This window comes from Psammomys obesus, unplaced genomic scaffold (genome assembly GCF_907164565.1).
Source record: "Psammomys obesus unplaced genomic scaffold, mPsaObe1.curated_primary_1811, whole genome shotgun sequence".
In the NCBI taxonomy this organism is placed as follows: Eukaryota; Metazoa; Chordata; class Mammalia; order Rodentia; family Muridae; genus Psammomys; species Psammomys obesus.
Window position 1 is genome coordinate 15,594,544 of NW_026596149.1, and position 15,753 is coordinate 15,610,296.

The following is a 15,753-nucleotide window of genomic DNA, read 5'->3' on the forward strand; positions in this document are numbered from 1 at the left end:
ATGGATGTGGTGTGGATAGCAACTTAAGCTCTCGCCATGGTGACTTACCTATTATAATGGACTATAACCTAAAATTGTAAGCTGAATAGGCATCCCTTCTCCCAAAGTGTTCCCCCCCCCCCAAATCAGGGCACTTTATCGTAGTAGCAGAAATGAAACTAGGTCAGCATGCACCATACCCAGATTCTTGGTTTTTTTGTTTTTGTTTTTGGCCTTTTTTTTTTTTTTCTTTTATGTAGAAAGTACAAAGCTAGGAGTTATAATAGGCTGGGCTACATGGGGTAGTTAAGAAGATTATATTAGCTGATACCTAAAAAGTCCTTAATCCAACATGTAGCTCAAAATAAGACCTCAGTATCAACTTACTGACTCATAGCATTAGATATTTGATTATCACAACCATCTATCAAGAGATGGTTTTAAATTTTAAATTCCCTTTCAAGAAGATGAAATTCATTACTACTGGAATTTAGTATTAAAATTACGTATGTTTAGCTCCAAAGTAAGAGGGTGTTAACCTCCAAACGGTTTTCTAAATTTGCCTACTGACTCTTGTCAAACGAGGTAGCTGGTGACATAGGGGACAGAAACAATTTCAGAGCAGATTATGTGTGACCAGGCTTATCAGAGAGCTTCATTATTTGAAGGAACTATTTCAATGTCCCATAAAACTGATTTTTGATACATTAATACAGTTAAACCCAAAAATCAATTTTGAAAACAAAATGTTTGTTGTTTTTAATCAAAGTTCTGTGGCTGATAATATATATTGATAATAATGCTCACCATGAAGTAATAATAATTAAAACCACAAGAATGGTAGCAGTAATAACAATGATGACTCTCTATTCTATACACTTACCTTGGGCAGACATTGTTCTAAGAATCTATTATAATTAGCCCATGTGGTTCTAATTAGACATGCGGCATTAACATATTATAACACTTAAATGCAGATAGAGCAATACACTAAAAGTTATAATTTCTAATAAGAGTACATGGAGTTTGATTCTAGGCTATGAGGAATTCTGGTTTGTGTTCTTTTACACAGTAAAACAGTAAGTAAGTAAATGCTGAGACCTAAACTCAACCCTCCCTTTTTCTCTCATTGAACATAGGAATCACTTAAACCCACATGTTCACTTGCATTTGAAAATAGATCTTTTATACAACTGAGCACACATCAACAAGATAAAATAACACAAAATAATAAAATAAATCACAATAAATATAATACAAAATACAATCATTTTGAGGGACAGCATTGCTTAAACCAACTTGTGCTTAAAGAATAATTATACTTCTAAGCCAGTTACATCAACTGAATCTCACCTTATTCTCACTCTTCTGACCTTCCTCTCTTTCCTTCTCCCTCAATTTGTATTTATGGCTTCATCACTTGTAGTTACTCTAGATGAGAAATTCTAGCTCACCTAATAATACACAGATTCTTTATGTATGTGCTGGGGCTGGAACTCAGGTATTCATGCTTGCATGGCAAATACTTTACTAACTAGCCAATCTTTACAGCATTTTTATGGCATAAAAGATAAGTCTTATCAGGTCTCATCAGGACTGGCTGCAATGTCCTCCTCTGTGGCCTGGCAAGGCTGCTCCTCCCTCCTCAGGGGGTTGGTCAAAGAGCCAGACACTGAGTTCATGTCAGAGACAGTCCCTGTTCTCCTTATTAGGGAACCCACTTGGACACTGAACTGCCATGGGCTACATCTGTGCAGGGGTTCTAGGTTATCTCCATGAATGGACCTTGGTTGGAGTATCAGTCTCAGAAAAGACCCCTGTGCCCAGATGTTTTGGTTCTGTTGCTCCCCTTGTAGAGCTCCTGTCTGCTCTAGGTTTTACTAACTCCCCCTTTTTTTATATGATTCCCTGCGTATGCGTGTCAGAAAAATATGATGGAAGTCTTTTCTCTGTATCCTGAACATTTCCTTTGACAAGCAGATGCCACTCCCAAGCCAAGGATTCTGCTCAACAGCAGTGGGTCTTTTGGCCTCAGTGTGGCAGTTCTCCTGGAGCCTGTTGGTACTCACCTCAAGTTCCCCAACCTTTTCTTCTCTGTGGACATCGTAGACCACCACCAGCTCTCCATCTACTGCGGTCTCAGTGCAGTTGGGGCATTTTCTTTGCTGTGCTACTGTGGGTCTGAAGGAGACATGTGCCTGCAATGGACAGAGACATCAGAAGCTGATCTTTGTTCCCAGATCCTGACAAGTGAGGGCTTGGCAGGTGCCCCCGCTCATGTACACAGGGAACAGCATGCTGACAACATCCATTGGATGAATACGTATGGAAATGACAGAGTTAGAGCTGCTGAGTGAAGCATCCAACAGACTCTGGTAGTGTTTTCCAGGTATCAGGCCTTTAAGAAAGAGATTCAAAGAGTTTTCCACCAGATATGGTGGAAGGAATGGATTCCACTCTGGAAAGAGTCTGTGGAAGTTCCTAGAGGACACTGACCCTTTCATGTTTGTTTGTTGTTGGCCATTAAGGCAAAGACAATTAAAATGAATATTTCTTGTGATTAATGAAAATTCATAACTGTGAATTATGTGAAAGTTGTCTCTAACTACTAGTTAAGTAGATGGCTTGGGAAAAACGAGGCTCCAGAAGAGATAAAATATAATAAAATTATAGAGTTGAGAGTGCATATTTTTTTTTTAAAAAAAAGGAATTCTAGCATTTTACCTCAGCCCATCAGACATCAGACCACTTTTTTTTTTTTTTTTTTTTTTCACTTTCCAGCGAGCAGGAGAAAAAGAGCCAAGAACAGGCTAGCAGGAAACATGCAATATATCTGGTACCTTCTGCTGTCCTTTGGATATGACTGGGACACCTTGGAAATGGCCATCAAATGTGTCAGGAACATGAAGAAATCTCATTCCTTGCGGTTCAATAATCCACACGTTCACCTTAAGTGGGGGGAGAAAGGAAACAATCAAAAGTCTTTAGAGACCTTTAAAGCAGAAACGTAAAGTCAGTGGTAAGCTTTCTGACGCCTTTTCTCATCTCCCAGCCTCCCCGGTTTGGTTCCATGATCACCCTGGGCAGTTCTTTAAGCTCCGTGGTTATGACTGATCTTACTGCAGAGGCTTAACTCCTTTCTAGCAGCTCAGTATCTTCCTACCACCTCATTCCTCCCAGGATGTATTTTCCTAGACTGTGGTTTTCCTACCTATGACTGAGTTGCTTTTCCTGTTCCTGTGATAAAATGCTCTGACAAGAGCAACTTAAGGGAGACACGATTTGTCTTCTCTCCCAGTCCGAGGCACAGTTCATCATGGTGGGGAAGTGAAGGCAACAGGAGCTTGATGAAGCACAGCGCGTCACACCCAGTCAGGAAGCAGAAAGGGATGGATGTGAGTGCTGCACTGTAACACAGCATGGTTTAATGTAGCCTAAGACCCCCTGCTCAGGAATGTCCCCATCCACAGTTAAGCTGTCTTTCCACATCTGCTAATACAATCAAGATACTCCTTCTCCTGGGTAAGTCTAGATTCTGTCAAGATGACAACACACCTATCAGGACATGACTTTAATATGCCTCCCAGAACGTTCACATGTTGGACAGCTGTTGGTCATTGGTGTGGCCCTAGCTGAAGTGGGTGGGGCCTCAGGCTGCAGCTGGCTCCATGGGTTAAGTGCCTTCTCAGGAAAGCAGAGAACTTAAGTTCTAATTCCCACCACTCATGTCAGAGCCGGGTGCAGCAGCATGCACCTGCAACCTCAGCACTGGAAGGCAGAGAAAGGAGGATCCTGGAGACTCCCTGGCCAGGGAATGAGCTTTAGGGTCAGGAAGAGACCCTGCTCAACAAAGAAGTGTGGAAAGCGAGAGAAGAAGGCACCCGAAGTTAACCTCTGACCTCCACCTGCACATACACAGGTGAGTTTACCCATGAACACACTCATACACACCCTATACACAGAGATAAGAGAAGAGGCCTTATGCAAGATAATTGGGTATCACCTTGGAAGGGATGGGTGCTGGTATTGCGGAGTGAGTGAATTTTCAAGACAGGAAATTGGTATAAAGGGAATCACCCGTATATTTTCCCTCTTCTGCATAGAGCTGATTTCCTTTGTGTTTCCCCATATTATAAGCCCTCCAGGAGCCCCTTGCCATAACATTTTTTAAAGATATATTTTATTTTATATGTATGAGTGTTAAGCCTATATGCATGTGCATACGTGTGAGTGAGTGTGTGTGTGTGTAATAGAATAGTGTGAAAAACAGTATATACTTTTATTCTTAGGTATGTTAAAATTCCTGAGGCTGAATATTTTATAGGCAAAGTAGTTTATCTGGCTTATGATTCCAGTTGCTGCAAGACTCAAATCTCAGATAATACACATTTAACCTGAAGGCTGATTTTTAAGGGTTAAGTGGTGGCTTCCTGAAGGAGTCACTCTGTAATCTGAATTTGCACTTATTTGGAAAGGAGTCTTTAGGGATGTGACTAAGTTAAGGATATTGAGGATGAAATCATCCTCTACTACTTGGCTCTTAAACCCAGAGAGGGGAGAGGGCAGAGGGAGATGTGAGATGCTCAGGAGAGGGGCAAACATTAGAGAAGAATGGCCATAAGGCCAAGGATTGCCCGCACCTGGCTGGTACCAGAAGCCAGAAACAATATGAGCTTGGAATAAAAATTCTGAAAGGATTAATTCATCCGCTCGGTCTACAGACAACTCATATGCACTCTGCTTATGTCTTGATGTCAGTTTTCTGCATGACAGCAATAGAAGAGAACAACTTTCTGTTGTTTTAGGTTACACACTTTGTGTCGGTTTGTTACAGCAAACAGTACACTCTTATAACACACAAGGAGCTAAGCTTATATTGAAATCGTAGAGAAGATGTGCATTGTTTTTCAGAGCCAGGGGCATCAAACACTGCCAGCGGTGGTGGCATCAAGAATAAAGCAGAGATATGTACTATTGCAGGCCCTGTCAACCCGGGCTCACCTCCAAGTGTTTGGCCAGCTTCCCGGGCTGCAGATGAATCTTGTGTTCATAGGACCCCAGCTTCCTCCACTTCACTTCCTGGTAATGAAGTTCAAACTGCACCTTTGCTCCCGGAGGGATACTAACTTCCGCGTTGAAGTTCTCCATATCAAGAGTTTTGCTCCTAGATGTGAGAGCCCCAACACAGGCGATCACACACGTGAAGGTGTTGCAACACACAAACTTTAGAGAGTTCTCATCTTCCTCCTGGGTGATCAGACTGCTCTGTTGTCTGTGCGCTTCGTATGTCAGAGAAAAGCGCATTGGGAGATAAATTTAATCAAAGCAAAATTTTAGCCTTTCCCTTCTGGTCAGTGCGTATCGCTTCTGAGACAGCAGTTCTGTCAGCTGACATTATTACTCTCAGCTTCCAGATGACAGGAGAGGCTCACAGAGGGTGAGGGGCCTGCTCAAGAGGTCCCACAACTAGTCAGTTGAAGAAACAGGATCAAACACTAGCTTTGGTGTCTCCAAAGGTGGCACTTATGCCCTACACTGTATTCTGAGACATATGTTGAGTTCCTTATATTTTGGGAGAGCTACAGGGGGAAGAACTTCAGTGTTTTCAGAACTGTATTTGTATTTATAATATAAGGCCTTGTTTAATCACTATGGAATTTAGAACTGAATCTGTCTTTATAATATAAGGCCTTGTTTAGTCAGTATCGAATTCAGTGTGATGGCTGCTTTTGAGGTACTTACTTAGATATTTAAAGAAGAAACAGTAAGATTTTCCAGTGAGGTTGAGTCCAGCATCAAGAGTCACAATGAATGGTGTGTGTGTTCCTGTGTGTGCATGTGTGAATGATTATTTTTTTTTCCTTTTGAGGAAAAGTCTGACTGTGTAACCCTTTCTAACTTGGAAGTCATGATGTAGACCCGGATGGTCTCGAACTCACAGTAACCCATCTTCCTCTGCCTCTGCATTTCTGGGATTGAAGATGTGTGCTCCCACACTTAGGTGGATGGTTTTTTAAATTAATAATTAAATTAGTAGAGGTAGGATTGTGCATAATTAGCCAACTTAGGTTCAGAGAAGTAGTGTGAGCTATTCAGTAGTGGAAGACAAAGCTGAATATGCCTGCTACAAGCTTTCTAGGCTGAACACACTGAGAGAAATCATACTATACAAGGAGTGGCCTGGAAGTCAAGTAACAGGTCCCCTGATAATTCTGTAGTGTCCAGAAAAGATTCTGTTACAAAAACATTTGTGGAATTAACAAGCGAACGGACAGCAGGCTCTGAGAGATAAAAAGGATGAAGGAACAGCTGAGTGCCGTGGTTGCATCCCTGTCATCCCAAAGCTTAGCAGGCTGAGGCAGGGGCATCCCGAGTTTGAGGTCAGACTGGACTATGTAGAAAGAACCAGCTTCAAGAAAACAGCAACATAGAAAACATGACACAAAGGTTCACGAAGTCCCATGGATGATTACCACACAGCGGTACTAGAGATATCCCCTCTGCCTGGACTTTCTTCTCTCCTTCCGCCATGTCAGTGAAGTCTGTGTAGCTGGTTGGGCTCAGCAGAACTATTAGTCTTCTGTGAGAATTTTCTGGACCTCCTTACGGAAGTACATGCTTGGGAATCAGATCCCTCCGGGTGCATTTGCTCTTGCCCACTATTCACAGAGGCCATTGTTTCCTGTCCCTGTTCTCTGTGTGTCTGACAAGACTTGTGTTTATTTTGTTTCTAACAGAATGGTGTGCAGAGTTGACGTTCAGTGTATTCTGCTAATGAACAAAAATACATGAGTGAAATGAAGGGAACTTCTACAGCAGGTAAGTTTTGTGATGGAGAAGAGGAGATTTTGCAGCTAGAAAAGGACCTCACATCCCCTGGAGCTGGAGTTACAGGGAATTGTGAGCCACTCTCTATGAAAGCTGAGAATCAAATTCAGGTCCTTCAGAAGAGCGGTATGTGCTCCTAACCTCTGGGTCATCCTCTAGTACTTCAGTCATCGTTCTTTAGAAAATCCTTCTACTCAGTTTGCAGACCAGGCGAAGTCTTTCACTGGTGCAGGTGTTGCCAGTTTAAATAGGCTGGCTGGCCAGTGAGCCCAGGGGTCTACCTGCCTCTGCTCCCTTGCACTGGGAATACAAGTGTGTGCCATCACTTCATCTTTTTTTCATAGAGGTTCTAGGGGCTTGAATTGAGGTTCTTGTGTTTGGAAGGCAAACTGATTACACCATTTCCCCTGGCATCAAAGGCTAATTGTTTTTTTTTATTTGTTTGTTTGTTTTTTAGTTGTTTCATATATAAGATATAAGAAAAAAATACACTGGAAGCTATGTTTTGTGACTGATAGTTTAAAGGCCATAGTCCATTAAAAGAAAGCAGAATAAACCATTAAAAATAAATTCCACGCCTTTCCTTCTGCTGTGTTTATTTTATGTGTATCACTGTCTTACCTGCATTTGTGGCTGTGCACCACATGTTTATAGTACCTGTGCAGGCCAGATATTGGTGTTGGATCCCCCAGACCTGGAGTTTCTAATGGTTGTGAGCAGCTACGTAGGTACTGAGACTTGAACCTGGGTCCTCTGGAAGAGCAGCCAGTGTTCTAAACTACTAAGCCATCTCTCCAACCCCAGTCTGTTTTATAACAATATCATGGATGTTTATTTAGAGAACAGTCATCTAATTGCAAGACAGGTCATGTGAAAACAACCCAGGTAAAACTTCCAAACATCACTGATAGAAAAGAGGTCTTTAGGAAAACAGAAATTGTGATGCCTAATTCTATTGTCAGACTAAAGGAACTGACAATTTTCCTAGGCTCAGAGGCACCATGGAGCCTGCTGTGCCCTGAAAGGAACAGGGCAGATGTGAAGCAGATACAGAGGCAAAATGGCAAACCCTGGTCCTTAAGTCCTTACCTCACCCATCCGGCCGTCTTGCCTTGTGCTCTTGCCTGTGAATAAAGAGCTCGGCCCACAGTTTTCTCCTTAATGGAGCTTGTAAATGTCACACCGTTCGCAGTCCTAGAATAGACAGAAGCCAACAGCAGGCTACATTGGTAGTCTTAGGGAAACTAACAAAGAACAAGCAATCAAATAGATTTCATGAATGAGGGCAGTGAGCATTTGATTCTGCAGGAAGCAAAGCAAGTGATCTTTGAATAATTTATAAACAGAACTCTCTTTATCTGACTGTACTTTGAGAGAAGTTAAGTTGGGTTCCAGCTCACCAGATTTCTCTCACGTACTACTACGTGTTTCAACTTTCCCACATTCAGATCATATTCTTTGGGTAAAGCATGGGGGTGTGTATATTCCCCTTAAGTGTGGCAAGTGCCTAGGAGAGGTGGCTAATAAGCCACTCATTAATGAATTTTCATTTGGTTTATTAGATCATTTCTTGGAAGAGATAAGAATTAAACATAGCCTGGTTTTTAAAAAAAAAAAAAAAAGAAAGAATGTTTCCCATCAAAATTGGTAGGTTGATTTTCCCTCCCAGTGTGATGGTTTTAGAAGGTGGGGAGTTTAGGAGGTACTTAGGTCACAAGAGAGGAGTCCTCCCAAGTAGAATGAGTGCTGTAATAAAAGAGGAGCCAGAGCTTCCTCTCTCCTTTCCACTACGTGAAGGCAGCTAAAAGAAAATCATCTATGGAAGGAAGATTCTCCAGACACTGACTTTGCCAGCATCTTAATTTTCCAGCCTCCAGAACTATGAAAAAAATTGTTGTTTAAACCCACCTAGCTTCTGGTATTTAGTAACAGCAGCACCAGCACCAACAGTACAACAGGGTGCTGTTGTACACAGAAGAGGGAGTGGTGCTGTCCCGGAAGGACAGAAAAGGATGTGGAAAGATGGAGGAGAGCCCAGGTGTATCCCTCCAACAGTTTCTGTTTATCTCCTCAACACCTCCCTTGGGGATTCAATGCGTTCTTTTTGTATCTTTGCCTCTATCCATCTTACTCTTAATTGGCTTGTATGGAATCCTCCCCAAGCAATGGTGGTTGGAAGAACAGAATGCCAGAATTTTAGATGGACACTTAACAGTACTTACATGGGATCATGTTTGCTAAGGACAAATTTAGAAATAGGTGGAAAGGGTTCTGATAGCCAAAGTGACCTCAGCCATTGGCATGTCTGGGAAGTCACCCAGATATGCCATAACAGGAGGGACAACAGCTCTTAAAAGTTTTTCTCCCCAAGTGCCAATAGCACACAGGTTGGAGAAACATTTCCAGGCTTTGTCTTTCACATGAGAGAAATTAGACCCGAAGGGGAAAGTGACTTGCTCAAACTGGCCAGAAAAGGAATGAAAACAAAGTCCAGTACTCAGACCAGTATGTTCCCATCAAATCACAGAAAGGATTAATGTTGAACAATTCTCTAGAGACACAACCATCTTCCACAGTGATACATTTGGGATCTTGATTAAAGGCAGAAAAATATTTTGGATGATCCTAAGGTCTACATTGCTCATTACATCTTCTCCAGTCTAAAAGTTCAACCAAAATAAAGGCAGACCAAAATAAATGTACATTTGTTACCTCACTTTGCCTGTGGGATAATAAGGGAAAGAAGAAAGAAAACAATTGAAGGAAAACTGAACCCCAAAATATCTAGAATAAATTCTAATTATCTGGGTTAATCATAACAATTTATTGAAATAGCTCAAAATGTGATGCCACACTATAAAAAGGCTTCTCTCTCCCTTTTACCTTCCAGATAGAGCTAACTGAAATTGCCCTAGAACCCAGTCATGGTAGTGCATGCCATTAATCCTAGCACTTGACAGCAGAGGTGGGATGAGGTCAGAATGAAATTTATAGAGATACTCTATAAAAAATGTAAATTTTAAGACAATTCACAAGATAACAATATGCATAATTTTTTTTCATGTATTAATTTTTTTCCATTTAAAAAAATACAGTTAATACAGGAAATGCTGCTCAGCAGGTAAAAGCACTCATCACCAAGCCTGATGACCTGAGTTTGATTCCCAGAATGCACATAGTAGGAGAAAGCTGACTCCCACAAGTTGTCCTCTGACCCTTATGATCTTGTTGAGGCATGGACATGCACACACACACAAACACACACACACTCACACACTCACAAAGAATAAATATAATTTAAAATTTGATAAAAGGATATATAGATAATATGGATCTACAGTTTTTTTAATCATTCAAAACACTTGCAAGCTAAAAATTTTATTTGACAAATACCAGTGGTTTCCTTGGTATCTATGTGAGTGACAGAGTCATACGGTAGAAAAGGAAAAAAATTTAAAGGAAGCATAAGAACTGGCTCCAACAAAGCTATCAACCATTGATTGATCACCGGGAAGCAGTGAGCTTATGATTAAGAAAAAAGTCAAGTGTAGGCTCTCTAACCCACTTGTCAGGGATGTCATAGAGGAATCCAAACACTGGATAAGGCACTGGATTTAATTGCTGGTTCTCAACTCCTTCCTCTCAAAGAAATGGGTGATACACAACCCTGACTTACTGCAAATACACTCATATAGCATCCTGTAAGATCCATGTATCTCTTTCTCTCAAAGAAGTCACATACAAATATAAGTTGAAGTAGCTACCTCAGCAAGAGTCTTATCCTTGCTTTAATATGTTATAGATGACAAGCGGGGGCTGGAGAGATGGCTCTGGCAGTAAGTGTCAGCACCAACATAAAGGCTGGGCATGTGACACACACCTCTGTTTCCAGCGCTGGTGATACAAAAATCAGTGGATCCCTGGGGATCTCTGCTCAGCTTGGCTAGCCTTTTTGGTAAGTTCCAGGCCAGTGAGGAATCTCATCTCAAATAAAAGGTGGGCGATGACTGAGGGAAGGCACCCAAGGCTGATCTCTGCACCCCACACATGAACATGCATGTGCACACACACACACACACACACACACACACACACACACAATGACATGGACCCACCCCATAGTGACACAAAACAGGATTATAGCTCAGGAAGTAAGAACAGTGGACTGCTATTGTCTATTGTAACAGGAGGACCTTAGATTCCAAGACCGAAGAGCATCCGGTTCCTGGTGCTGTGCAACAGTAACTCACATGGTGAAGTTGCAGATAAAGGCTCCTTTGGGGATCTGAATGTCGAACACGACATTTTGGGACAGTGGGGAATGGTTCACCAGTTTGCTCTGGATCATGGTTGTGGCCATTCGAGAAGTGATAGTGGAGTGGACTTTGTAGCTATAAAGAGTTACTTGATCAACGTCGTCCTGAAATTGGCAAAAATGCACAAGTGTAGTAACAAAAAACCCGCAAGGAAAGCTTTATTCAGGGAGGTTGCAAGTGGTATATTTCACTTGTTCTGAACAATTCTAGGGTACTTGGTAAAGTCATAACTCAGGAGCCTTCCACCTCCTTGAAATAACCCACAGAAAGACACTGACCATTGTGAGACGCTTCTGCCCCTCCCCCCTCTTTCTTCCTACCACCTCCCCTCCTATCCCCTTCTGTCCCTTTTTTTTTTTTTCCTTTTTAGTCACTTTTTCTTATTTTCACTATTTTAGAAGCTGGGTAGGAAATGGATGTGGGAAGCAGGACAGACTGACACAGTTCAGGAAATAATTTCAAATGCAGAGTTGCAACTAGGGAAAGGAGGTAAGGTCACAGGGTCAAAAGAGGACCCTGTCAATGTCTTCAGGATAACATGCAATGTGCATGTTACAGGGGTGCTGCGGGGTGACTTATATATGCAACCCCCAAACTCCACATTGCTGCCTATTTCCTTCAGGCTTTTCCATTCCTATTACATCTTTAGCCCCTGCTTCTTTTCCTGTATTAAAACACAAGAAAGGAAAGTGGTGGCTGTACACAGTAGACAGAATTGTCCAGAAAAGGACATTTTGATGCAATTATTTGTGTAATAATATCTTGGACCCCCTTTCCCCTCCTCTCTGGGTATCAGTGTGATCACAGGCAAGGTATGAAGATAATCTCCTTTAGGATGTTCCCAAGAGCTGCAAGGTCCTTCAGGCACATGGAAATGTATGACCCGCTAGGTTGTGCTTTTCCTTCCTCGAAAACTGGCTTACTACTAGTTCTCATCTCTCAGATCTTGTTGTCCAAGGCTAATGCTTTCCAACTACTTAGTTCTCGGCCTATCTCAAGCTAAGACAAAATCCAGGTCAATTTGTTTACACTTCCTCCTGCTTCAAGGAGAAGCTCTCAGTTCAGAACAGGACACTAATGCAAACCACTTCATTTTGGCATTCTCTTGTGACCAGAAGGCCTACTCTGAACCTTTCAAGAACTTGAGCCATGCTGCCTGAGAGTGGCTTTCCATAACTACTCTTTTACTATTAAGTCTCGATTAAATGCATATTATTAGGTGAAACCTGTATCATGACTGGAAAGGCATTTCAGAGCCCTCCTGCTCTGCTTACAAGCGCTGCACTCTTCAATGCCAAGTTTCAGAAGTACAGAATTGGGCAAGGGAAAGTTCCAAAAGTCAGGTAAATACTCCCAGTGACGGAGACAAAGGAGACACCTGGATTGATTTCCAGGTAATAGCTAACAGGAAAATCACTGACACACCAATCTGTGACACAACCCAAGCAAACTTACCATCCTCTCTTCCGATTCTTCAGGAAGGCTTCTCTGCGGAAGGAAGTCAGAGAGACAGTCATTCTTCAGCCATATATGGCTTACTACCTCAAGGCAAAAACCCATGCTCTCCATCAGAGAATTCTGTTGTTTCTATACTATAGTATAATTTATTCATTGGTGTCGAGACATAAGTACGGAGTATTATAGAAATGATTCTTCCCGTGTATGAGTTTCTCTGAGCAACTTCCCCCGCTATTTTCCATGGGATGTGTGTTGCTCTATGAGAGACAGCTTTGGAAGAACTTCCTCCATGAAAGTGTTTGACCCTCGAGTCAGCTGCCTTTATTGTTGACATAGCACTGTGTGCTTTCCTTGAGGGTGCTCACCTTGTGTATAATGATCCATCCTATGTGCGGGACAATTTAAAGTCTACCTCTTTCTTTTAGCCTAAGCTACATGAGAGCAGGGGCTTAAGCCGGCCTGCTCTGGAGCCTCACACAGTGAATGTTACGTTCAAAAGTCCATGCCCTTAACTACCAAGCTAGAAGATTAGCCACAGGAGGATGGGTCCTTAAGCATGGACAAAAGACATCACCTTACTTTGAAAGGTGACCAGCTTAAGAGTTACAGGCAAACATTCAGTGTCTGAAGGATTGTAAAATAAGCCCAAGGTTTCAGTCCAAGGTTGTATGTGAGCTAATTTGGGGTCAGCTGGTATTTTAGTGGCTGCTGTGTGACACGGGTCAAGATTGTCTTTCGGTTTTGTTTGTCTGTTTGATTGTTTGTCTTTGTGACATGGTAGTCCAAGCTCCCTTGGAGCTTACCCTGTAGCTCAAGATGGCCTCAACTTTGTAGCAATCCTCCTGCCTTGACTTTCAGAGCACTGTAATTATATGCATCACCATACCCAACTCTTTCAGACATTTTGAAAGTGTTTAATGACAAAGTTTTTTTTCCAGAGGCAAGATAAAAAAACCTGACACGAAGTCCTGCCTATTGGGTGTTTAATATTATTGATCCACAAAAGCTGGACTTTAGAAAGTCAAACATTTATACCCAGACAAAGTCAGTTGTCTCTCAGCTTCGTATGTGGGCTCTGTGTGGGAGAAGCCAAACCTTTGCAGGCATGGCAGAGCCCTCCCTCCCCCATGAATTAGGAGATTTTCTGCATCACTTCAGCAGCTTCCAGGACATGGCCTCAAGCATGTCTAGTTCTTTGAACAAAGCACCCTTCAGCTTCTCTGCATGACAAAATGGCCGGAGGAAGTGTGTTTTACTTTTAGTGCCTTTAATATTAGAAGCTTCCAGAAGACAACATGAAAGTTCCTTTGTACATCACCTTAACAACATTATAAGACTGTAACAATGCTAGACTACCCTCTGCTAGAAAATAACAATTTCTTGAGAAAACTGAGTCACCTTTTACCCCTTCTCCAATCATGGTCTCTTTCACATATTTTTGCCATTTGGAATTGACTTTACCTGATATCTTCCGTTCTCTTGCACAAATGGAAGTTTATCTGGGGCCGATTCCACAAGCTCATCGTAATCTGCAAACTTAAAAGACAGTTGGGGATGCTCATTTCTTTTAAAAATCATCTAAGGAAAAAGGCAGCCTACATTCATTATACCACCTTATATTCTGTCCTCTGTCATTGGATTATCTTATCTTTAATTTAATAATTTATTTTGCCAGTTAGGTCTCAGAAATAAGTAAATGGAAATGAACCATTTCAAATTTGTTGGGTGTGAGACTAATTCAATTTTGAATTTGCCTGAACATGCTAGGACAGACATGTAATCTAATGATAAAAGGTGCCTGGGAAAGGACTTGGATGGACTTAGGGGCATTAGTCATATGGGACCGGACAGAGGAAGGTGTGAAAAGAAGGCTGGTTAAAAATTACTGAAAAAGCACAAACATGTCTGAGTGTTTTAGCTTCTCAGTCTGAGAGTTCCGACACATCCTAGTGGTTTTCAACGTGTTGGAAGATATGATAGTTTCTAAGTACAGTAATTTCTCTCCTGAAAACACACTTTTTCCCCCCTTTGGCTTTTTTTGTGTGCGATCCACTCCTTGGTGTTTTCTAAAATAATCCTGTAACTTTTTTCTCTGCTGGCACAGAGGTAGCTCTGTGTGATATCCAGAATGGCTCAGTTCAAGATTTATCCTACACTGGGGTGTCGGAAGGTCTCAAGCGGAGACTTGAAACCCATGGGTATCATTCCTGCATTTTGCCAACTCTGTTGACACCTTCTTTTAGCAAAATATTTAAAGTGTCCTTATTACAAAAAGAATTGCTCGCTTAGGTATAAAAGACAATGATGCTTTGAGAATGACTGAGTGGAAGTGTAGCAACAGTACTTCTATGTAAAATACTAGCAATCACTAAGCAGAATTGGTCTCATAGTTTACATACATCTTAGCTCTCACAGCAATACTTTGGAATAGGTCTGTTATTACACATGGTTTTATATAAGGAGTGGGCAACCATGCTATATAAAGATCTGACCACTGAACTTGATGTAAATTTCATGAAAAACCTGATAATGCCTTAATAAGCAAATGCATTTCGTAATTTTAACAGCAAGTGCCTGTAGCCAAATGAATGTTCTCCCAAGTTTCTGTTCTGCACAGAGCAAGTGTTTTCAGCCATTTGCAACCCATTTGTTCAGGCCAACAGCAAGGAGTCCCGCAGAAGTACTTACTTCAGAGTACCCATTTATGTGGATTTCGAAGGCTTGTGCTTCCAAAAGAAATAGCCAGATGAGAAAGCATCTGAGTCGCTGCATTTCGCTGGACAGCTGTGCCAAGCTCTCCCGAGCAGATGGTCTGGGGAGAATCCCCCCGCCTCCTGAGTCAGGTTCACAGGAACCTGGCTGTTGAAGAGAGCAGTTCGTTATAAAAAGAAGAAAAAAGAAGAAAGTGCTCTAACTTTGCTCAAATTCAGGACAAATATTTGTTCTGGAGCTTAAGCTTGAGCTGTGGGGGTGGAAGGGACAGCGGGGGTTATTCAAACAGCCAGGTTGGGAGCAGTCCCTGGGCTGTAGGGATGAGTCAGGGTCAGACCCAGGGTTAGATGGCTGTGCATTTTTCCCCCTTCGGTTTTGTTGATTTTAATTGATCTTAAAATCAGAGAGACCTGAAGATAATTATCACCCTCTTTAAAAGTTCAAGGAAGGGAATATACTA

General features: G+C 41.8%; 1 protein-coding gene across 1 annotated transcript in view; it reads right to left on the reverse strand.

Annotated features, from left to right (window-relative positions):
• Positions 1 to 15,488, reverse strand: part of Itih2 (inter-alpha-trypsin inhibitor heavy chain 2) — a 37,096-nt gene extending 21,608 nt beyond the window's left edge. The window contains exons 1-8 of the mRNA XM_055593819.1: positions 15,270 to 15,488; positions 14,043 to 14,117; positions 12,579 to 12,611; positions 11,058 to 11,227; positions 7,897 to 8,001; positions 4,981 to 5,143; positions 2,820 to 2,927; positions 2,049 to 2,177 (exon numbers count right to left, since the gene is read on the reverse strand). Of these exons, the coding sequence (XP_055449794.1) occupies positions 2,049 to 2,177; positions 2,820 to 2,927; positions 4,981 to 5,143; positions 7,897 to 8,001; positions 11,058 to 11,227; positions 12,579 to 12,611; positions 14,043 to 14,117; positions 15,270 to 15,353 (867 nt within the window). The 5' untranslated portion in view covers positions 15,354 to 15,488. The remainder of the gene's footprint in view (positions 1 to 2,048; positions 2,178 to 2,819; positions 2,928 to 4,980; positions 5,144 to 7,896; positions 8,002 to 11,057; positions 11,228 to 12,578; positions 12,612 to 14,042; positions 14,118 to 15,269) is intronic.
• Positions 15,489 to 15,753: the final 265 nt, after the last annotated feature.